This window comes from Gallinula chloropus (assembly GCF_964237585.1).
Source record: "Gallinula chloropus genome assembly, chromosome: 7".
NCBI lineage: Eukaryota > Metazoa > Chordata > Aves > Gruiformes > Rallidae > Gallinula > Gallinula chloropus.
This window is the reverse complement of record NC_140092.1, coordinates 6,721,269-6,745,283: the sequence shown is the minus strand read 5'-3', so window position 1 is coordinate 6,745,283 and position 24,015 is coordinate 6,721,269. Positions and strand designations below refer to the sequence as shown.

The following is a 24,015-nucleotide window of genomic DNA, read 5'->3' as shown; positions in this document are numbered from 1 at the left end:
TTCAGCTAAAAGAAAGGCTATACATAAAATTGATAAAATGAAGCTTATAGATGTAATAAAAATAGTTGTTCTAAATCAAACCATGAAGAGCTTTACTTCAAGAGGCAATAAGTCTGCAAGTGACGTTACAGGAAATAAACTGCTTTACTCAAGTGACCAATGAGCCATTCAGTGTCATTTCCTACCACCTCCCATGCTGGAAGCTGGTTAGATTGGCTATAAAATTCCAGTCTATGCTGGAAACCACAGCTGGAAACAGTTGCAAAGGACTCCAAAATATGAATTTTCTGCAGTAAATCTGAAAAAACTGTAGAGATGCATACCTTACTCCTTCTAGAATCACACATTTGCTCCTGGGGAGTTGCCAGAGACGTAGAAGGTGGTACCCTACGTTCTGCTTGCTGGGCAATGACTCTATTTGGAGCAGCTAGCTTGTGGATTGGGTGTTGCAATGTTCTCCCTCTCTATTTAGATTTCAGTCCTCTGAGGAGAAGGCTCCACATCCTCTGATACTCTCCACGTGCTGTATCTTGTCATGTGCTCTGTTGGCACTGCTGTCATCTAGGGAAATCCACTGAGTGTGACATTCCATGCAAAGAGGAGTAGTAGTACTGGGAGGAAAAAATTCCTCCTTGGCTTAAATGATAATTCATCTGAGGTCTGAAGCAGAACTAGCAGCCCTTGCATTGCTGAGCTTCTGCAGGTACTTAGCTAGTGTAATTGTAAAAGTCATTCACAAAGACAGTAAACAGTTCTTTGTCCTTTCAATAAGAGCATAAGTTTGGATTACCAGCGCATGCTCGGATGGCTGGCTCAGTATTTCATGTCTATCTCTAATATTAAGCTGCAATTAGTGATCTATTCTCTTTGGGTTTAATAGCAGTATATTTTCAGCTGCAGAGTTGCTCTGGTGATGGCATACTTAAATTACTTGGCCACTTGGGAAACTTTAGAGAGAGTGAGTGACATTACTCAGCTGTGTGGAACATAGGATAACAGTTTAAATGGAAAGGAAAAACAGCCATATTTGATAGATAGTGCTATGGAGACATCACTTAGGAGTATATATCGGATTTTACCTTCCCTCTAAATTTAATTTTAATAGTCAAATAATGACATGTTAAAACAGCAGTCTAATCTATAGAAGACTAATTTGTTATTTTTTGGCATTTCAAGCTGGCTCTTTTCACTTACACACCTTTTTCCTGCCAGGCTAGTACTGAAACATAGGATATATCATCCTCAAAAGAACACTTTAAGAATAACAAACGTTTTAAATTTGTACTGACAGAAGTTGCTATATTTCTAGTTGCAAAGTGTTCTAATTGCTTTTTATCAGATAAAACCATAGAGCCTTCCATGTAGTTTGCACCTTTCAAGCCTGTATTGTTTAAAGCCCTATTTTTTAAACCTTTTTTCTATCTTACTGTGCCTTGAAACGTAGCTCTGCTGTAAGAAGTAGTTCTGTAGAGTAGACATTTTGGATCCACTCTGATCAACTGTGCTAAACTCACCCTAAAAGTTGTATTTTTTTTTTCCTCTAGCCTTGATACACACACGGTCTTGTGTAGCACAACACGTGTGTGTAGAGACCATGGCCCTTTGGCTGCAGTACAACCAGACCCTTAGCCTCTGCATAATAAACAAAGAACTGGAAATAACCTATGAAAATTTTGCTGTGTACTCTAAAATGATATAAACTGAAAGCTCTTCTAGTGGTTTTGTTACCCGTGTAAGACTGAGTGCATTCTATTTTATAAACATTTACTGGAGAGTTTTATTACAATGCCTGCTTGCTAACAAACAGGGCTAGTTTGGTACATGGAAGAAGTGACATCTCTATTAAATGAGCTAGTGTAGTCAAAGTAGACAGGATGTGAAGAATATTGGTATTCTTGAAAGCTTGGCTGCTTTTCACTAAGTTAATTAGATGGTCTGGTAAGAAAATATCCACTCAGATACAAACTTTGTTTTACCTATTTAGGTACAGCTTTCAGAGCACTACATATGATAACAAGCATTTTCCTACTTTTTTACCTTTCTATGTAAGGGATAAAGATGTTTATTGAAAATGGTCCTTTGTCTGCGACAACTGTGTTTCATGTACTTTGAATTAGGTCAATAACAGGCACAAATATAGAGCTGACTTGATTGGCTTAGTGCTGCCTTTCTGTTTGAGGAAAGGTGCCTCATGAATTTCTTGGTACTTTTCTCTGGGCAGAGATTCAAGGAGCAGGTTTTGGCTAGAAAAATAAATGATAGTGTGAATTTAGAAATTCACCTTGGTTAGCTTTCTATTAACTTCTGCATAGATGCAGTTGTGCATGTATGTTGAAAGATAGTGATAGCAACTGATTCTGATGCAATCCACAAAACCAGACCCTATAATTAAGAGGCAGCAGCACTTTTCATTGTATATATTGCCGAAATACACAGTTACTGAACACCAAGTATTATACCCCAAGATTTCAGATGTAAGCAAGTGCTATTTCTGTAAGGTGTTTGGTATTAAAGTATAGCCTCTTCACACATCACCATTAGTGAAATATTGGTCTTTTATAGGAGTACAAGGAGATAAAAGGCCTGGAACGCTTGCAGATCTTGCTTCTTCCTGATGATCCAAAAGCCAGTGAGTAGATCTGAAACTGCCTGACTTTTTTGCCCTGATAGAAAGACAATGCCTTCATCTGCATGTGAAATTAAAACTTCTACAGGTTTTTCTTATTTGAGCCTGAGCTTTCATTTTCCTTGGTAGGACTGATGACAACGCAAAGACAATGTTATGGGTTTAAGTTTTCAAGGCTCACGCAACCCCTAACCCAAACAGCTGCAACTAACCGTGAAGGACTCCAGTGATTTTTTTTAAATAATTCTGCTTTTTAAAGATATTTTTGCGTAACATCACACTGATTGAGGTGGTTAGGATAATTCTGATAGGATAATTCTGATAGTCTAAAGTGTTTAGTCCAAGTCTAAAAGGTTTGATTAGGCACAATCTATCCAGCTGGGCTGCATTGCTTGCCACCATGGGCAGGGAAGAGGTGGATAATGGGATGGCCCCCCTCTCCCAGCATTCTTGCAGCACAGCTGCTTCTGCTGGAGGTTACCTTCCTCCTTCACCAAAGGAAAAAGAACAGGATGTACATCAGGCTTTGAATAGTGGAAGTATCTGCTGGTAGTAGGTGAAATACTAGGTGGAGCAGTAATGCCTCAAACCAGACAAATCCAGCTGCAGTGGCAAAATAACTATCACTCCTTAACCGTCAGTGCTTACATCTCTTTAGGACGTTGCCAACCTAATCAGCCACAGTGTTGTACAGCATCAGCTTAAATGTCTGAAATCCATGCTATTTTAACTGATGAGATTGTGCTCTTTTACGTCTTGCCAGACTCACAAAGCTGCTATCCATGCTGGCTGTCCACTCGTTGCAGCCTGAATATAAGGATGAGATTGTGCCTAAAAAATCCTGTTGCTTTTGAATAGGTGCACTTTTCCAGCTCCTGACTTTGAACTCCTCTTTATGCAGGCGACTCTAAAGCAACTTAAAGACTTTGTATCAATGTGCCTTTAAGAGTGACCACAGGGATTCTGCCTTCAAAGCGTGAATAAAATCATATGCAGATTGCTGAACAGAACTGGAGGGTTTGCTTCTCAGAGCTTCTCCTGTGGAAGCAAGTGCTAAGTCACCTAGCATGTTTTAAGATTAAGTCCTCAATGATCAGTGAGAAAAAAATGAGAATTTAACAAAAAACTAAAAAATGGCCTATTTAATTAATCACTTAAAATTGTATTTTCCCTAGGTCTGATATGGCAAACTAGAGTGGTACATTTTCTAAGCATCTCTGAATTCTTTATAATGTATTAAACTGTCAGGTAACAGATATTAGTCATGTATTGGCGATCTAATATTCACACTAATTACTAAGTACCCCTTATTCTGTTTGTCTAGATCCTGTATCTAAATGATCCTGTTAGTGTTTATGGTGAAATCTCCTCTAGTGTATTGTTTGGGGGGGGGGGGGGCGGAGGGAGGTTTGCCCTTCTATTTTCTGCTGTGGCGTATCTTTCAAGTATGAATGGTTCTCTGCAAGACTCATTCATACAGCTATCACAGAAGCCAAGAAAGCTGACAATTTCCAGGTCTGAAAACTGTGTTCATGTGAGAAGGGAAGCTCACTGCTTCAGGGTGGGCTCGCTTCAAGAGAGCATATGCAAAAGGCTTACTGCAGGGTTCTGACTGTTCGAGTTAGGCTGTTTTAATTACACTTCGTCCTTACCCCCCGTTTCCACAAAGCAGTAGTAATGTGACAAAGAGCCATGCAAAGCTGTCTGTACAGGAGTGAATTTCACCTTTGGGGATTAATTATAAAGAGGTTTTGGTGATGAACAATTTTGCGATGTTTCAGCAAGATAGTTAAATCTCCCCAATGTGTGTTCAGAAAAAAAATTATTCCAAACGTCAGATTTTGATGGGGTTGCAGTATCAAACCATAAGCATCTGTGACTATTTTAATTTATCTTTACCCCCAAATTAATATCAGATGAAACATACAGAAACAGAAGCAGTAATAATCCCTGTAGCTTCAAACAAAATTACGCTGGACTTTGCTTCCAGAGCCATTTCTAGGTAACTGACTCTCTGGCCCCATAAAAATTAGCTAGGATAGGCAGCTAAAATTAGCAAAATCAAAGTTATCCCTCACTGATCCAGCTTCTGCCTATGATCAGCCTTGGAGTTTCGATCCAACCCTGGTTCAGAAAAGTGAAATCACTTCTGTCAAATAGTATGAATCTCTGTAAGAAGTGACCTCTTGGCTGGAAAGTCATTCTCATAGAGAAGAGAAACCAGTGCAGCTAATGTAAAAATAATACCCCGGATAGTTTGACAAAGTGAGATCCTTGGGTTTCCTGGTTCAGTTTTAAGTTTGGAAGAATAAAAAATCTCAAAGAGAGGGAGTGGTTTAAAACCCAGTCTCTACAGCCTATCTGATGCCTAGGCAATATTTTCAGAAGGCTTAGGAGTTCAAAATCCAGGCAACTATAAAAAATCGGTTTGAAATTCTTTCTTTGCCCTTCCTTCCTTCTGCTCCCTGAAATCCACCCATAAACTTTGTTAGCCACATTTCCTTCTTTTTTTTTTTTTTCTCACATATGGAGAAGTCTTTCAAATGGGAGGAGCCTTGAAGCTACAACAAAATCCAAGAAGTGTGTTAAACAAAATGGGGGGGGGGAGCAATCCCTGAATATGTCCTTCACCCACAAAAAAGAACATCTTAAAGAAGTTCATAGGGAAATACCCACCGTGGAAGGTTTTCAGGATAAGAAATACACAACAGGGTTTTTTTTAAGCTGATTTTGTGACCAAAACAAAAAAAAAGGTATTTTAATGGAGGCTGTTACTAGTTCAAAACAGTTGCACTCTCTCCAAATAAGGTTCTGTGTTGCGTGGGCTTTGACAACACCTTACTGGAGTAGCCTTGGGTTTTGCTGTTTCTCTGAGACAAGGCTGGTAATCTTTGTTGCTGTGTGGAAGTCCAGGGCCAATAAGAAGGTCAAGGTACTCAGGACAGATCTGAGGTGAAGGAGGAGGAGGAGGAAGCCAGGAGATTGCAAAGCTGCTGCTTGCTCTGCAGTGCTGGCTGCAGTGATGAAAAGCTAGAGGCAGCACTAGGTTTCCATTTCACCTGCACCTCCAGTCTTGCCACTCTCCTGAAATGCCCCACTGAAAGGTGATGGGCTCCAGCCCCAAACAGCCCTGCTTCTGGTTGTGCTGACACTCTACACAGCCACGTAGAGGGACGAATGAGCAGGGAACGGCTTCCCATTCTTTGATTGGAGTTGAAGCCCCTCTGCAGCTTTGATGTAGTATCAGCATTATTAACTCTGCTCATCCTCTAGCACAAGAAATAAAAATGCATCTAGATCGGGGTAACATGATTCTTTCCAGCACAGCTCTTTCAACCCTTACTGGAGAGGGAGGGGAGAAACAACGGTGTCTTTTCCATGGCCTTATTAAATGCTGTTTTTCTATTGCAACCTGCAAATAGGCACAGAAAAATGCAGTGTCTTGCTGAAATAATGCTGCATACAAAGCCTGTTCAGAGAAAGGAAGCACGGGGGAGGAGGAGGCACTCAAAGATGCACCAGGATCTGAGAAAACAGCAAGATCTTGATTTTCTTTTTGTCTAGGGAATTCAAGACTGCTAATAGCTCCCTTGCAAGGCACGGGTAGCAATTGTCACGTTAGGCTAGTGCTGAGGGGTGCCTGTCTTGTGCTGGCGTCCAGAGGTACTCCATGAGGTGTGTGCACAGCAGCAAGGCTGGCTGTCCCAGTGGTTGTCAAATGCTCCCAGTCATCCAACCTGACGTTTGTGTGTTAACTTCCTAGCAGTTATCTTGATACGACTTCAGTTCTGAAGTCATTCCTAGGTTGATAGTAGGCTTTCTCAGGCGTGCTCCCGGATACTGAACTAAACTGACTTGTTTCCAGTTTTCATGCTTGTCTTTTCCAATATGGGGTGGGGGCTGGGGGGGGGGGGGGGGGGGGTGGTGGTAGGATGCTGTCTGCATTCTTGTGTGACGCCAGCCCCTGTCTCACCTCCCTGTGATCAAGACCCTTATAAAAAGTAGGCTGATGAAACTGAGCAGCCGTTCAGTGAACTTTGAAAATCTCCCTTCGGAGTGAATTTGGCAAGCTGATTAGGAAGGCGTAGCATTGTGCCTTCCCTCGTGCGACAGCCACGTCGCCCGTGCCGGTGGTAGAATAGGGGATGGAAGGGGAACACAGGCTGCCATGATGGGCAGCAGCCCCGGAGGGTCAGGCGTAGGCAAGGAGGGTGGAAGAGGCTGCGGGGGGACCGCGGGCCGCGAAGTGAGCCCTGCTCCAAGCAGCACCCCCGGCAGAGCGTAGGATGAGGGCGAGATGTGCGCCGGTTTTTGAAATCCTCCTAACCCTGAGCTGCCTTCGACCGAGCCGCGGTGCTGGGAGGTGTGGGGTCGGCCGGCGGTGCTGGAGCTCGGGCAGCCTGCAGCCGTTGCGAAGCCCGTCCGGGGTGCCTTCCCGGCGGGGAAAGCTTCGGGGTGGGGTGGGGGGAGGGTGCGCGCCAGTCCCCCTCCCTCAACGAACTACAACTCCCGGCGTGCATTGCTGCTGCCTGCCCTGGCTGGGCTGGAGCAGGTGGCGCGCTGCCCCGCGGGATTTGTAGGCCGGGGGACGTCGATGGGAAACGGGGCGGTGGTGGGGAGGGAGGGGGGCTTGTCCGTTTTGGGGCTGGGTACCGAACCGGCCCGCCTGGCTACAGGGGAAGGCTGGAGGCCGGGGGCGGGGAGGGGGGGGTGGCCGCGGCGGGGACACGTGTCAATCACCCCGCCAGGCGGCGCGCGCTTCCCGCCCCGGATGCTGAGCGGAGGGCGGGGGGGGGGGGGGGGGGGGGGGCGCGCGGGCACGCGCTCGGCGAGGCAAAGAGGGGGGGGGGATAGGGGGGAGGGAGAGGAGCTGGGGGAGCGCGCGGCTCTTCTGGGTGGCGCGCGCGCTCGTATGTAAATGAGCGGGCGTGAGGTCAGAGGCAGATGGAAAAGGGAACAGACAGAATGGCCGCCGCGGCTCCCGCTCCTCCTGCTGCCGCCTCCCAGTGCCGGAGCCCCCGCTGCACGGCGGAGCGCAGGGGAGTCCGCCGAGAACTCGACTCCTGGCGGCACCGGCTTATGCACTGTGTGGGTAAGAGAGGGGGGGGGAACGACGGGGTATCCTGGCCGGTAGCGGTGGGGGGGGAGCAGGGGGGCGAGGGAGGGGGCAGCGGGGTCCTTGAGGGGAAACGGGGTGGCGGGTCGGCGAACGGCGTCTGTTTGGGGGGAACGGGCGAGGCGCCCCGAGCCCGGGTTTCCCGGGTGGGCGGAGGTGGGGGGGAGCGGGGATGGAGGAGCGTCTCCGGCGGCTTTCTTGGAGGGCGGAAACGGAGATGGGGTCCGTGGGGGGGAGCGAAGGTCCTAAGCCGCCTTCAGGCAGCGGAGGGCGGGTGTTACAGCGTCGGTTGGGGCCGCTCCGTCCCTCCCTTCGCTGCCGGCCGAGACCCTTTCTCGACTCGGGTCCTTTTGTCTTGGCTTCTCGTTGTTCGCGCGGTGAGTGCCGGTGGCTGCCCCCCTCCTCTCCTCCTCCATCGCTAGTGCCTGGGGGGCGGAGGGGGGGGGGGAAGGGAGCCCGCCTGCCTCTGTGTGTGTGTGTGTGCGCCTTTAAGAGGGAGCCGTTCCTGCACTGACGGTTGGGATTTGAAGTTTTCCCTCCCCCCTGGAAGTTGTCATGGCGACGGCAGTTCTCCCCTCGCGCTCCCCCCCCCGCCCCCGGGGCTGCCCCGGTGGCTCTCGTGCCGTGAGGTTCCCCCGCGGGGGTCACGTGATTTCCCCGCGCGTTCGGGCGGAGGGGGGGAGCGCGGTCCCTGGCGGCGGCGGCGGCCGCCGCGGCGCCGTTCCCGCGCGGGGAGAGCCCTGCCGAGGGGACGGAGGAGCCGCTCCGCCCGGGCGGGTACCTGCGCCGCGGCGGCCTGCCGGGATAGCCGCTCCCGCTCTGCCCTGGCTTCTCTGCCCCTTTTCGGGCGGGCTGCCCGCTCTGAGTGCTGGCATTTGTTACGCGTGCCGCCGGCTCGAGGCGGGGGATGCTTCGGTTTGGCGAGGGGGGGGAGCCCTTTGATGCCGGGAACCGCTTATTTGCGTCGTTCCAACTGACGTTTCCCGTCTTAGGGAAAGAGATGAGATCCTTGATCTGCGAGTAGTTGTGCTAGTGTCAGTTGTGATCCTCCCCGATGGCTGAGCGGTGGAAACGCAGCTAGATGTAACCGGGAGGGTGAGCAGCGATTCATTCAGTGGTTCTGCGGGGGCTCCAGGCGAGATCAAAGAGACAAGTAAACATCTCCCAAGTCGGTGCTGCTTACAGTTGCGGGCGGTTATCTTTGCCCGGGTTTGTGAGGCGTTTATTTATTTTCAGCAACCTGGTAGCTTCTTCGTGCCTCTTCTTGCCACGTTGCCCCAGTAACACCTTTAAACACCTGTTGTAACACCTGTGTGTGTATATTGTGATCCCTGCGTGTGCTCCTGCTGTTATTTCCAGTTCTTCAGGTCGTAATACTGTTCCGAAAAACCATGTATTTTGTATTTCCCTTCACGAATACTTTATATAATGCTTCTTGTGGAAGGAATGCAGTTAAATTAGCGTATATATAGAGAGAGGTGGTGGCCGTGGTAAGCGCTGAAATCTGATGGACTGATACTTCACAAAATGTGAGCGGCTGCTCCTCTGGTCACCTGCTACTTCATGGCATTTCAGTTTAAATTTTAAACTGAGACCCTAAAAGTCTGCTTGGCAATGGCTGAAGTGACTTACAGGTGGTGACGGTTTGCTGCCAAGATGCGTTCAGGGAGCTCAGTTGCACAGCACGGACGGTGCTGGCAAAAGGGCTGCAAAGAAAAGTGTGATCGGTGAGACAGTCTCACCGCAGGTTGGGCCCTCTGCGCAGATCGGTCGTGTTTGGGCAACTTCTTCAAACTTCTTTTTTTAAGTGACCTTTCACTTAGATTTGCAAAGTATAAAGCTATCACATAACTGCTTAAATTTTACACAGATCACACTGTGGTATTGCTTTTTGCTCAGCTTTCTTTTCCTTGGAATAAAAGCTGTTTAGGATGTGATTTCTCTGTAGATTCACGAGGCAGCTAATGGAAAGGAGCCCCCGAATTATGATCAACTGCTAAGGTGGAGAAAGGACATTGGTTACGGTTTAATAGTCAGGAGCTATATCTCTATGAAGAACTGTTACTTGGCATGCCTGTGTAGCAGCCCTTATCTGAGAGAAAGTGTAAATAAAGTGGCAAGAAAGTGAGTAGTCAGGATAACAGAAGCAGAGTACACTTAAAAGGTTTTCATTGTTAGGGTTTGGGATTTTTTTCTTTACTCTCTTGAAATTTTGTAGCGCTGTAGTTCTGTGAAGTAACCTCCTACATCAGCTCAAATTGATTTCCAAAGTAAAGAAATGGGTAACAGTTCTGACTAGAGAAAGTGTTCTGAAGTTAGTGTTACCTGTAGAGTAATGAAGTTAATATTACCTGTAAGGTCTGTTTGATGGCTGAAATACCACATGGTGGAGGGAGGGGTAGTGAATATGATGGATTTGATGTAACTTTTTTTTTTTTCACCCAAGAATGGGACATTTGTAGCAAAGTGAGGAAAATGATGCCGTAAGGTAGTAGCCCTTCAATTCTTGAACTAGCTTACTATCAATCTTACATGAAAAACCCACCGTCAATAAAAAACTCAGATCATTCTACCCGTGGCATTTTTTTAATTTTAAAAACATGTTGAAAAGCAATATGGTTCTGTGGATTATCATTTGTTAAGCATTATGTGCAGAGAGCAAAGCAAGAAAGCACGGACTCCCTGAACATGTCATATTGTTTCTGACAAACACTTTGGGTTAATAATCTTATTTTCATGTCTTGAATCACTTACCATATTAATACTAGATTTGGTGTTTGCATTTCTGTAGTATAATGACTTGAGCGCTTTGAAATCCTTTATCTGGAGAAGATTCCTCACCCACTTACTGTATGGAAATTGTAAACCGAGACAGAGATCAAACCTCCAAGACTCTGATTGCCCAGCTTGAGACTTATAGTCAACAGATTGTTCCTGTCCACAACAGTGAGACAGAAATAATAGTTGCCTGCAGTGCACAGTTTGCTTGAGGGTCAATGATAGTTAGGGACCTCTGTTCCAAGCCCTGATTGCTGAATTGTCAAAACCTGGTTGCAGGCTTGAATATTTGTGTGGGCTTTAGAATGAAAAGCTTGGAGGTTGCCTGCCTATTATATCTGTGACCTGTGGAATATGGTTTAAAGTCCCAGGTCAAAATGTTTAAGCATTTAAAGACTTGAGAAGAGAAGCTGATAAAATTTTACTGACATTACTGAGAATTCTCTTATTTGGAAACTGAAACATATTTGAAGGTACAAAAGACTTCTCACTGTAATTGAGTGGAATATAGTAACAGAAATGCAAAATGGCTGTTCAGATGGTAGTCCTTGTGTGTGATAAATTGAGCACTAACGTTACGAAGATGCCTGGACTTGTGCTTAGGGGTGTACCTAACTCTAGCACCACTCTAGCAGAGTTCAAAGCTAGATGCCCTTATTAGAAGGCAACTGAAGATCTGTTCTTACAGCATGCAGAATATGTGTTAATAAGTACTGTTTACAGCAGCAGTCTCTGGTATGCTGTGTCCTGGGTATGGTCTTTGTGACATAACTGACAAAATACCCTAGTTCTAAATTACGTATTTGTGGAAAAGTGCTGGAAAGCTCAGAGTTGAAGTACCTAACTTAGCTTGCAACAGAGTTTCTGTGCTGGCTTTAACTACAAGATAAATAGATAACTGAATATCAGCATGGTTAAAAATTGCTCTTTGATTAAAACTTTGTAATGTGACTTGGTTAAATGCATTCCATTGGGTTGAGGGGCTGTGGTAGTACAGCACTATAGAAGTCTAGTTTCATACTGTAGTCAGTCTTAAACTGGTTTTATGTAACTTTTCCAAGCAGTCATTGATCCCACTGACCAATTTCATTTTAATTTGATGGGTATAGTGTTGTACACTGAGTCCCCATAGCTTTCATGAATCCTCACAGAGGAAAGACCTAGTAATTTCTGGGGTGCAAGAAAAACCTTCAGCATGAGGTGGTGCTTTTTACTACATTGTCATAGTATCCTGTGTGTAAAATTTGGAGCAGTAACTTGAGGCTTTTGTAGCAGAAAGTACCAGGTAACTTCAGTTGTGGAAGTTAAAATCATCTTGCTGAGGTCTTATATGGTGAAAATATAAAAGACTCTGATCTTTTATTGCGAAAATTAAAGTTTAAATTATTTCAACTACCAAAAAAAACCCCACCCCAAAAAAGCACAAAAGGCATTGCTTTTAGGGGGAGAGGAATGGTAGTTTTGTTGTCTCTGCTGCAGCTCTAGGGTGAGCATTTGACAGGAAACAGCCTTGGTATTGCTTTCATATAAAAAACTGAAATTTGATCAAAGTGAAAATGCATTCTTGTATGCTTGTGAAATCTAGCATACAGATGCTCCTCTACTTTTGTTATATTTTGTCAGACATTTTTTTTCCTCTGGGATAGGTTGGTGCATCTATTTCTGTTTTGATGGATATAGACTTCTTTTTAATATTTGAACTTGTGCTCCAGTTTACTGTTTTTGAAGGCTGTCTCTCAAATTCCTCCCCAGACAAAAGATTTGTAGCTCCTGCATTTGCATTATCCTCCTTCTTGCAACCCTCCGGCATTAACTACTTCCTTTCTTCATTCCCACAACATGCAGAAGTGTTCTCGCTTTTGTTGTGGCTTAAGCACTTTGCAGCAGGTTAGTGTCGCTTTTTTGTAAGGCTGGTGCGGTAGTAGGTGACTTTCTGTAGATGCCACAGTAGTAGTGCCAGAGGTAGTTATTTTACTGTGTATCTGTAGCGTTCTTGTCTGTCTGCCAGTTGATTGTTTTGATGGCTTGATGCTCTATTACCTGTCAAGCCACTAACAGACTCCGTGCACAAATGATTTCAAAATGATACCTGCTTTGAACTCTCTTGCTTCCTTGGCACTTCAGCTTCTTTGAACAGCAAACAAGCTTGCCATGGCCTTAGTGCTGTCATCCAATATGATGGGTGGTAATACTGGTGTGAGGTGCTCCTGTGGATCTGTCATGCTTTGAGCTGTGATGTGAAACTCTTGGTCTGATTCTGGTGTAAAACAGATCAGGAAAGTAACCTCCATGTTACTGCAGATGCTGGAAGAACATCAGGAATTAAATCTAGATCAGAATCACAGTGCAGGCTCACAGGGAGTTTTTGATGCAGTGGGGTACGATGCCATTAATGTAAGGGAATAGTTTCAGACTGGTATTACAGAGGCAGATGTTCAAGTCAGCATTAGTGTTGAACACTTATGAAAGCACAATCTAAGAATACAATGAAGTGCAATCTTGCATCATCAAGCCTCACAACTATTACCTGAAGAGAGAAATCGTAACTGTGCCTGGGTGCTCCGGCTGCTTGTGTGCTTGCATCAGCACTCTCTGCCCCCTGTATGATCTGCTTTAGCTCAGTAGCTGGTCAGCTGTCTCTTTAGAGGAGTTAGGGACTGGCATAAAAATCCCGGTCTGAGGGATGCTGGTGCTGGCACAAGGACAGGGTGAGACTGCGTGGCAGAGGCAGGATGGGTAATAGCAGAAACAGGCAGCTAAACCCAAACACTGGCTATGGAGCCCAGCCCTGAATGTACCATCCCAGTTTCCCCTGAACTAAGCAGGTTAACAAAAGGAGACAAAAAGGTCAGTGTGTATACAGATGTCATTGGAAGTTGCTGTGGTGTATGTATCACATTAACTGCCTTTAGATTGAACTAAGAGGAAATGAATGGGGTTTGTTTTGCTTGTGTGGGGCTATCGTTTCAAATACACAGTGTTAAATCAGCTTCTTTTCAGTATCCTCTCAATTCATTTCAACTCAGCAGACTTTTCTCTTGGAAAATGTAATAGCCTACTGTTGTCATGACATGTTTTTTAAGGGATATCTTATGTTTGACTCCTGATAAATTTTTTTACTTAGGGAAATCAGGACAAGAAAAGTTAGAAGGGCAGGGGGAAGAAGTTCTGTGTGTCTAGCAGTTGATGCAATGCTATTTCACTGATCCCTTGTTAACCTGCAGTTGTAAGGATCTATGGAGCATAATTATTGTGGAAGAAACTGTGCCTTCTGCACAGGCTAATCCTTGCAGGATGCAACCAATACTTTAATTCTTTACACTCAGAACAGAAATGAATTGTGCAGCATGCAAGTAGATATATATGTATATATATATACTGTATATCTTCAGCAGTGTGGATAAAAACCCATGGTGATGGTTTTTGTACTCCTTATGTCTAGATACTGGTATATGGAAGCAATTCAATTTGTAAGTGTTCCAGGAACTACTGTAATCTTTGTCGATGTTTTTAGGCACAGCTTGAACTTTCTTATTGTATGTTCTTATATGGTAGCTGTTTACTTTTTATGTGGCTGATAGTGAGCTGGGAAACTTAAACTCTGATAGCCTTTCTACATTGTAGGCATTAAGAGTTTCTTAAGCTGGAACTTGTGTAAACCAAAAAGGTGGAGTTCAGATACTGTCAGTGCAACTTGGTCTCAGTTCTTCACTTGAATTGGTGTTGAGTAACCGTGTTCTAATGCTCGAGGCTGGTGACTTTCTGGGTTTCTTTGATGCATAACACAATTTTATTGTTTTTCTTTCTGGACTCACTGTACCTAACCCCATGATTTATGTCAGTGGGTATGAGCATTCATTTATTAAACAGTACAACACATTGGACTGTAAAACTAATGTAGCTTAATGCCAGCCTAGAAAGTAGGAGGAGAAAAGTGGCAAGATGAAGAATAGGAAAGGTCAGATCAGTTTCCTAATCAAGTTTACTATGCACCTGTTTTCTTTCCTGAGTCAAGTGTAACTAACTTTAATGGAGAGATCAATGCTGATGATTTTTGGTTACTACCTGTTTTAGCAACAGCGTTCTGGGGGTTCAAAGTGAGCTGGAAACTTAAGTTGGCAGAACTGTGTCCTAATTGGCAAGATTGTTGACAAAAGCAAGAACACAGTACTACTAACAATAACATCTTTTCACTCGTTCTCCCTTTGCAGTGGAACTTGTCTGATGCCCCTCTGTTTTAAGTTAGGGGTGTGGAGGGGGGTGTGGGGAGGGGTGGCAGCTACTGTGATTGTATTTTTTCTTTTTCTTCTTGTTGCTCTGGGTAGGTTTTCTGTTGATCAAGTCTACTGAACTATCTTGCTATGGTAATAAGTACCAGTAGTCATGTAAGGAAGATAATAGGGATGTGTCATGCTGATCAATTTATCAGATCAGTGTATGCTGTTGGAATGTATTCCAGCTTGTGGCAAGTAGCCAGGGCTGGTATTGCCTGCAGCTAAAATGGGAAAAATTAGTACCTCTTCCCCTTATTCGCCCTTGCCTGTTTTATTTTTCAACTGTATTATATGGATGTTTTGAATAGACACTTACAATGGATCCCTTCTTCTTGAGTATGACTCAAATAGCAGGGCCTCAAACAAGGTTGTTATTCTAACCTTTAGAGTTCAGTGTGTTTATGTAAAGTGTAGAGGTCAGACAGAGATTTATAGACTTTCCTAACTTTAAATTTGTCCCAGTTAGGACCCATGTCTCAGGTTATTCTCGAACCTTGCTCTTCTCCATGTGTTTAGAGGGAACTTTGATAAGGTAGATTGGAACACTGATAGAGCTTGGAACAAAACTGAATTCAGTGAGATTCACATGTCTAGTGTCAACCTTTGAAAAATAGGATGGCATTATAAATCTAGTTACCATACCCAGAGACCCACAAAGTACCTTGTTTGAGTGTGTAAAGTTGTTAACAGTGAGGAAAAAATATAGATCACATAACCTACCATTTCTTCCTTCCATCCACTGAAGGCATAAAAAGGCCTGGAAGAAGGGAGGAAGAGAGTAGGGAAGGGAAGATGAATTGTAATGGCTCATCTGTTTGAGCTTGTGAGGTGGTAGAAGGTGTATTACAAAGACAAGGGGACCCTGAAACTGTGGAAATGTGTTGAGTGGTAGAGGTAGGATCCCTTTTTATGGGGTGTGGTCAGCAGCATGTGACTGCAGATCAGACCCATGTGTCAGGTTGTCATCTTTCTTTTTGTTTCCACTTCTGGCACAGACCAGGTTCCTCTACTATCTTGAGAAGCTTGATTAACCCTTTCTTAGATAAATGTTTTATTCTTTGCAAAATTCTTCTAGAGTCTCAGCTGCTGCTTTACCTGTGTTTGGTTCTCTACATCCATCCAGTCTTACATCTCTATAGCAGCGAGAGTTGGGAAAATGTCCCTGTGAGTTGATTTGGGTTTCTTTGTGTCTGTTGGTCAGTGAAAGCTCCCTGAATTTGCAATCTCTTTAACAATGTTTCCCAGCTTTCTATTTCTGTGTAACTTGGTAGGGTCCTGCTTTCCCATTATGAGACATCTTAGCTTTTGTGGCACCTGGGAATTGATTACTTGTGTTTAAAGAGTTTTTCAGTGGAAAAAAAATGTTGTTTTGCAATGTGTTTTATTCTTAAATCCTACCAGCTGCTTTTAAAAATGCACAATATCCTTCTCTCTACATTGGAGACACATGGATTCAACAGATGGACCACTTGGTGGATAAGGAACTGGCTGGTCACACCTAAAGAGTTGTGGTCAGTGGCTCAATGTCCACATGGAGGTGTGTGAGAAGTGGTGTTCCTCAGGGGTCAGTACTGGGACCAGTGCTGTTCAGTATCTTTGTCGGTGTCATGGACAGGGGGATCGAGTGCACCCTCAGCAGGTTTGCCGATGACACCGAGCTGTGTGGTGAGGTCGACACACTGAAGGGAAGGGATGGCATCCAGAGGGACCTTGACAGGCTGGAGAGATGGGCCCTTGCGAGCTGCATGACGTTTAACAAGGCCAAGTGCAAGGCCCTACATATGGGTCAGTGCAATCCCAACCACAACTACAGACTGGGGAGAGAATGCACTGAAAGCAGCCCTGGGGAGAAGGATTTAGGAGTGCTGATCAGTGACAAGCTCAACATGAGCCAGCAGTGTGCACCAGAAGCTCAGAAAGCCAAGCATGTCCTGGGCTGCTTCAGTAACAGCGTGACCAGCAGGTTGAGGGTGGTGATTCTGCCCCTCTACTCTGCTCTCCTGAGACCCCACCTGGAGGACTGCATCCAGATCTGGGGGCTCCAGTACAGGATAGATGTAGATCTGTTGGAGCGAGTCCAGAGGAGGGCCACAAAGATGATCAAGGGGCTGGAGCACCTCTCCTATGAAGACAGGCTTCAAGAGTTGGGCTTGTTCAGCATGGAGAAGAGAAGGCTCTTGGGTGACCTAATTGCAGCATACCAATACTTAAAGGGGTCCTACAGGAAATTTGGAGAGGGACTATTCACCTGGGAGTATAGTGATAGGACAAAGGGCAATGGCTTTAAACTGAAAGAGAGTAGGTTTAGATTAGACATTAGGAAGAAATTCTTTACTATAAGGGTGGTGAGGCACTGGAACAGGTTGCCCAGAGAGGCGTGGAAGCCTCTGGAGGCATTTAAGGTCAGGTTAGGTAGGGCTTTGGGCAGCCTGGTCTAGTGAGGGCGTTGGAACTAGATGATTTTTGAAGTCCCTTCCAACCCAAAGCATTCTAAGATTCTAGGTTTCTGCGATTCAGACTATAAATATTTCTCTTCCTCGTTCCACAGTTCCCAGCTTCTTCAAATCATTGTAATGAAAGGCTAGTTAAAATCCTATATATGAATAATCTCACTGTCATAACTTTACTACTACTTAAACTAGTTTTAGAACATTTCAGTTCTAATAGGTCGGGGGCAGTTTAATTAGTCTAGGGTTGAATAAGGTGCTGCTTTTTCATAACTTCTATCTACAAGCTTGCACCTCTTATTTAAAAGCTTTATTCTCCATTCTAAAAGCACTACACCATAATGCCAGGCTAATATACTACTGGTGCAAAATGGCTGTACATCTTTTGATTAACAGACAACTAATATTGTTGCCGTATATGATGTAGATTACAGAAGACTGCTTTAAAGGATTCCAGGTTTGGGATTGCAGCTGTCATTTGGGCTCATAGAACAGACCATGCCACAGCAAGGCTCAGTCAAATGTGAAGATTTGAGTTCACCTAAGTGTAGCTATTAAGCCTCCTGATCAGAGTATGGGGTGAGGATTATCAAATGGCTACTGCTTTATGACCCATGGTTCAGATGGAGGTCATTCTGGTGTTAGCCATCTGATGAGGGGAGGGAAGAAAAACAGGATCTGCTGAAGATCCACTCCTGCCTCAGACTGCTCTGTGTAAGGGCTGTAGCACTTACTGTGCCAGATTGCCTCAAAAGTTTGCAAACTGTGCAACCAGATGAATAATTCAGTGACTCTTGACTTACTCGTGATTCTGGTTCATGCCCCTTCAATTTTCTTACTTTTCTTCGACCACCCTCTCTCTCCATCCTTCAACTTTCATAAGCACTCATTTCCCATCTTTATCTTCTTAAAACCACCCATTTGTCTTTGCCTCTAAACCTTTACTTTTATTTACTGCCAATGACGTTAAAGCAGTTTTTGACAACTTTATATGTTTCCACAAATAGTCTTCTCTCAGCTTTTAATTTTCTTGTGTGTTGCTGTGTGGGGTATCTTCACAATTGACTTCCATTACACACAAGGATATTCACCCAGGCAAATTATACCTGCTGTCTTTTGGCCCAGGTGACTCATGTCTTCCTCCTAAGTGTCTAATCCCACCTGTTTATTTCTATATGTACTACTGCTAGATACCCCATCTCGTGGTGCTTTAGGAAAAAGGTGGCAGGAAGAAGCATACGCCCCTAGTCAAGAAATGTCGGGGTCTGACCATCTTGCCAGGATAAGTCTGCTACCCTGTTATCAGACTTTCACATACTGATTAGTAGCTGTTTGCAAGGATCCCATTGGTTTGGGTTTTTTTAAATGGATCCCAAACTCATTCTGATTGCAAGTTAGGACGCTTCTAGCCTTAATTTATCTCCAGTTTTTATGTATCGTGGCAAAACTGTCATTTAGATTTTCTCCTTAAGATTTTTTTTGCCCTTTCCTTTTCTATGTTTTTTTCTAAATCAGACAATATTGCTTATTTAACATAGTAAAAACTGAGTGTTAATGAATAATGAGCACTAATGACTCAAAAGTCTCTGTAGTGGATTTGAATTTTAAAGAAGTAGTTCAGATGAGTGGAAAAAAAAATGTAGCTATAAATACACAAGCTAGTGAAAACTGTTAATAGCAGATATTGTCCAAAGTTTACTGTCTATGCTGTGGTGCAATCCCAGTTGTTATATTAAGCACCCTGTTCTTGTGATCTGTTTTGAGCATTTTCCTTTCCTCCAGTTCCAGTTTGAATGGGTTCCAGAGTCACACTAAACAGTATTTCAAACAAAATACACTCCAGATTGTGTTGAATGTGGGTCATAATCTGTCTGGGCATCATCAGGTAAGAACAGCTCTACTACATGAGAGCAGATCTGTGTAATCTAGGACCTGTTGTCTGCAGCCAGTGGTGGACTGGTAGGGAAAGAATTACTAATACATGATGATATTTCTGAAATATTTTCCAGCCTTCGATGACACTTGTCTTAGACCTTGGGAGAGAAAGTTTTGTTTGGTGTTTTTATAATGTATTTACTAGATCGTTCTGCCATAAGTTATGGTTTATTTTGTGCAGGTGTGTGATTTCAAAGTAGTGTAAAACTTCAGTGGCCCTCTGGTGCCCCCTGGTTATATTGTGTTAAGTGACTCTTCTGTTTGTCCTATGCAAGAAGCGGAAGCACCATATAAAACTGTTACTTAACAAAGGCAAAGGATGGCAAAGGTGTTTCCTATCCATGCAGTTTGGGTATTTTTCCAGGTTTTTTTTGTAAGACCTGACCCATCTTTCCTTGACCATCTCTTACATCCTCTGACCTTAGGAGTTCTTTCTTATATGTTAATCGCAGAGAACCCATTTGTTAAATTTGATTGTTCTTCCCTCCTCTCTTATTTTCTTAGTGCTGCTGTCTTTTTGAGATGGGGAAACTAGGACTACATGTATTCACAATCACATCAGTGGGAATTTATCTGGAGACAAACCAGGGAACACTGTAGAAGATCTTCCTTTAAGAAGTCAAAGTGTTTGACATGCCCTTTCACAGAACTGAACTGTATTTGAACCCCAAGATAAAAGTGACTGCTAAGTCATTTCAGAGCCCACTACTGTCTGTAATATGAAGACTTGTTTTCTCTGCTGTTGAGCTTAATAGGTACCTGGTTTTGGTAATTATCTTCACTTTGATACCTGAGTATTGAAGTTCCCATGATGATGGTTTGTTTTCAGAGGGTTTTTTGTTTGTTTTGGTTTTTTTCTTTGCTGCTAATATCAGACTGTACTGGTCAGTGGATTGTCACTTTTCAGATCATCTTTTTGGTTGAAAGAGCAAATGCTACCCTAAGACACACTTTTTTTGCCCTTCTGTCTTGTAACAGGTTACTTACCTATGCAAATACTTGACCTTTGTCACTGGAGAATTTCTCTAAGCTTTTGGAAATGGATGTCTATAGATGTCTCTTTGAAATCTTGATTTATTCTTGGTGTCCTGTGTCTACGTGCCTACTGACATCTCTGAATAACTCAGTTGTGTTTGGAGTATGACTTCCCTTCACAGAAGTTGTATTGGGTCTTCAGTAATATATTGTGATTTTTTGTGCATCTGGTAATTCTATTCTTCTGAAATTTACTTGCCCAGTTATGAACATTTGACTTGCTGGTTTATGAAGAGGCCTCAAGCTATGCCAAGGGAGGTTTAGATTGGCTATTAGGAAAAAATTCTTCACCAAAAGGTGAGCACTGGAGCAAGCTGCCCAGGAAAATGGTTGAGTTGCCATCCTTGGGATACATTTAAGATGGGGCGTGCTTGGGGACACAGGTTAATGGTGGGCTTGCCAGTGTTAGATTTACAGTGGAACTTAATCTCCCAGGGTATTTCCAACCTCAGATTTTTCTGTGATTCTGTGTATGTCTTTGCTGGCATAAATTCTAAACAGGTGTCTGTCTGGTAGGAGTATGCAGACCAGTACAAGATAGGCATACACTGTTGCTGACTGGGTTTTGTTGATTGGTGTTTTGGCCCTTCCCTGCCCTCTGAGGTAATGGGCTTTCTGATTTCTTCAAAATATGTACTAGTTCAAGCTGTCATCCTCACGTTCCTCTCAGTTTTTCTTGTTGCTGTTACTTTGTTTCTCTCATCAAGAGGTTGCTATTACAAGAAGCATGTCTTAGTTTTAGTTATTCCTTAGACAAACGGATCAGACTATGTCTGGGTCGGGTAGGCCCCCTGAGGAACAGGAAAGGCCTCTTTCTCTGGCATCAACTGAGCTTGCTTGGCAGAGGGATGGTCCTAGAGAGTATAAGGTGTATCAGGCCACAGCAACATGCTGGGAGCTTACAACTTAAGCTGGAAGGTGAGTTAAAGGAGGAGGGGGGGGGAAAAGGGATGGAGAGAAAGAAGGGTTAGCTTCTTAGCCTTAGGGACTGAGAATGAAGATTTCTGTACAGAACTCACAGGTAGCATTTAGCTGACAAAAACCGGGCTTGGAAGTGATACAATGTAACTGCTGTTGGGGAAATATGGTTTATAAACACGTTTTTACCATCTTCCCTATTTACATAGTAGGAATTTTGCTGCCTGTTGTGTTCCACTCTGCGGCACCTGGCCTTTCTGCAAGATTAGCTACTTGGTAATGATTTGGATGGTGTAATTCAAAAGTTAACTGTCCTTGATTCTGCGTGGTGCTGTACTTCTCCACCTTCTCTTTAACAACCAGCTGACCCAATTACATGGCATACAGAACAATTAAAAAATGGATACTTGACAGCTTTGTCAATTGTACATCTCTAACAGTATTCTGATGTCTTCTCCTCCTTCATTTTCAACCTTTCCAATTATTAATAAAGGCTGTTTTGCTCTTTGTGTGGGATATGAGTGACCTTGACCTGTGTGAGACTGATTAAGAAGTTTGGTGCCACCTAAGTAACTTCATATGAAGTTTTCTAGAATGCTGGAACCAAAATTTATCTGGTTCCTGCAGGAGTTTTCCCTCTTGCTGGAAGTACAGGCTGTAATCACACCTTTATTTTAAGAAATTCTGTTCCGGTATTCTTGACCTTGCAGTTCAGTTTGGCTTCGCTGTGTGGTTGCTGTTGTCTTTCTAAATTGTTTCATTAAGAGGGAAAAGTATCCTTCTTACAGATCAGTTCAAAGTACTGAAGTTCCCTGTTGTGTCTTGCTTGATACTTCTGGGAAGCAATAGGATACGGCTGTCTTGTGTCAAAGAAACTCACTAGATTATTCATGGAATAGTGAGATTTGGTAAAGATTTTACTTTTTCTATTAATCTCAAATTCGTGATCTTAGGGAGAAGTAAAAAAACCCCAAACTAGTAGCTGTTCTGCATAAAGCTTCTGATTCAAATGCAACTTTTTAGCTACTTAAACTTAGTACAGAATTTGTGGGGGTTTTGTTTAGTAATAACTTTTTTTCCTTCTCTGCACAGAATAAAATGAAGAGTTATCTCTTCTCATTATTTTTAAAGCAGGCTAACAAATTTAGAACTGAAAAATCGATGTCTGTCTGGAAATAATGAATGTTTGCTTCTGCTAAGGAAGAGCCAGTGCTGGAATACAGAAGGAACAGAGTGTTTCTAAGACAGAGTAGCCCACTGTTTAAGCCCATCCACCTTCTCTAAGAGCTCTTGTCTGTTCTCTGCATGATTAAAGTATTCAGAATCTTGCCACTAGGTATATAAAATATGTATCTCTTTCCTTTGTACTCCGCCCTGTCTCTCCAAGTCAGGCTGGACAATTTTGTAATGTGAGTTTTATAGAATGTAATCAGAAATGAATTCTAAATTTGGTACAAAATTTATTATCTTGCAAATAAAATCTGAGCAGTATATAGTTCCACTTGAGGATTACATGAATTCTGTTCCTCAGTAGATGAAGGCTGGTGTTCTACACTTTGAATCTTACATTTCATGCTTGTTCTTGTGCCATTTAATGATTGGGAGAAAGCTTATCAAAACTTTGCACAGATGTGTGCTAATAGCTTTAGAAAGACACAAATGGAAAATTAAAAAAAACCCAAAAAAAAACCCCTAAAACCACCCACCTAACCATGCCTGCTTAATCTCTGAATTGCCAAATGGTAAAAGCAAAACCAGGACACTTAATTAACCTTAAGAGTACCTGATGTGAAGCTAAAATTTGTATTTAAAGTCTGTTTCTGTATTTCTGTTTTGTCAATCACTAGTGACAAATGAGGGAATTTGGCCCTTTAATCAAATGTTAAGTGATTAGAAACTTGTGTATTCTCTTTGTTATGTTCCCAAGTTCAACAGAAGTCCGCTTAGATGATGTGGATTACAGGGTGCTTGTCTGTGACATGCAAGTTGTGGTGTGTTACCTACCAACTGTGGACAATGTTGTCTCTTTTTCTGTATGCGCTGGGTGTGTTTTTAAACTGATTTGAAATCACAGTTTCTCTGCACTTAGATTTTCCCTAATCTTAACTGTGGCATTGAAGACACTTGCAAATTTAAACGTGAACCTTCCAGAATCCTTTAGAAAAAGGAGGTGTGGTTACTATTTTTTATTTCAAGTGAAGTTTTTACATAGGTAAGAATGTCTGAGTCTTGTTGACATAATGCCAGCTCTAAATTTTGTCTAATTTGCTACACCAGATTTTGTCTGGCTATAACAATGATGTCTGCCTGGGAGTTTTCTGGCTGTTTTTTGTTTTGTTGGTTTATTTTGTTAAAAACTAGGTATTAATAAAAACAAGCTGCAAGTGAAAGGCATGGCAAAAATACATAGAACAGGTATTATAAAATACAGAGAACTAAACTTACATTTGTCATAACTGTCAGTTTAAAGATATGTTGCACTCATTTCGTGGTAAAACTATGTATAGGAATAAAATTTTTTTATCTGTTTTAAGTGTTTGTATATTTTAATAGCATGTTTGGGAATAAATACTTCGAAGAATGCAACACTGAGATGTACAGGGTTGATAGCTCACTGAGTTATAATTTGGCTTCTGGATACAAGGTGCCTTTCATTTTGTGGAATAGTCCACTGTAACTTCAGCAGATGTCAGTTGATTTCAGGGAACCACCATATCATTGCAGTCTAGTTGCAGGGTTTCAATAAATTTTGAACTTTTTAAAAATAATAGAAACCAACAATTAATTTCTGTATATGAGTGAGGTGGATCTACTAGGAGATTGTGTGTGACTCTTCATAATTTCCAAACTGTTTGCAAGGAGTAAGCAGATTTTCTGAATGGTGCA

General features: G+C 43.1%; 1 protein-coding gene across 2 annotated transcripts in view; it reads left to right on the top strand.

Moving 5' to 3' along the window:
• Positions 1–7,570: 7,570 nt before the first annotated feature.
• The window catches only part of LCORL (ligand dependent nuclear receptor corepressor like), a gene marked incomplete at both ends in the record, with an annotated part of 77,702 nt that continues 61,257 nt past the window's right edge, over positions 7,571–24,015 (top strand). For both annotated transcript variants that reach the window (XM_084266642.1, XM_084266641.1), the window contains one exon: positions 7,571–7,718. In XM_084266642.1, the coding sequence (XP_084122768.1) occupies positions 7,571–7,718 (148 nt within the window). The remainder of the gene's footprint in view (positions 7,719–24,015) is intronic.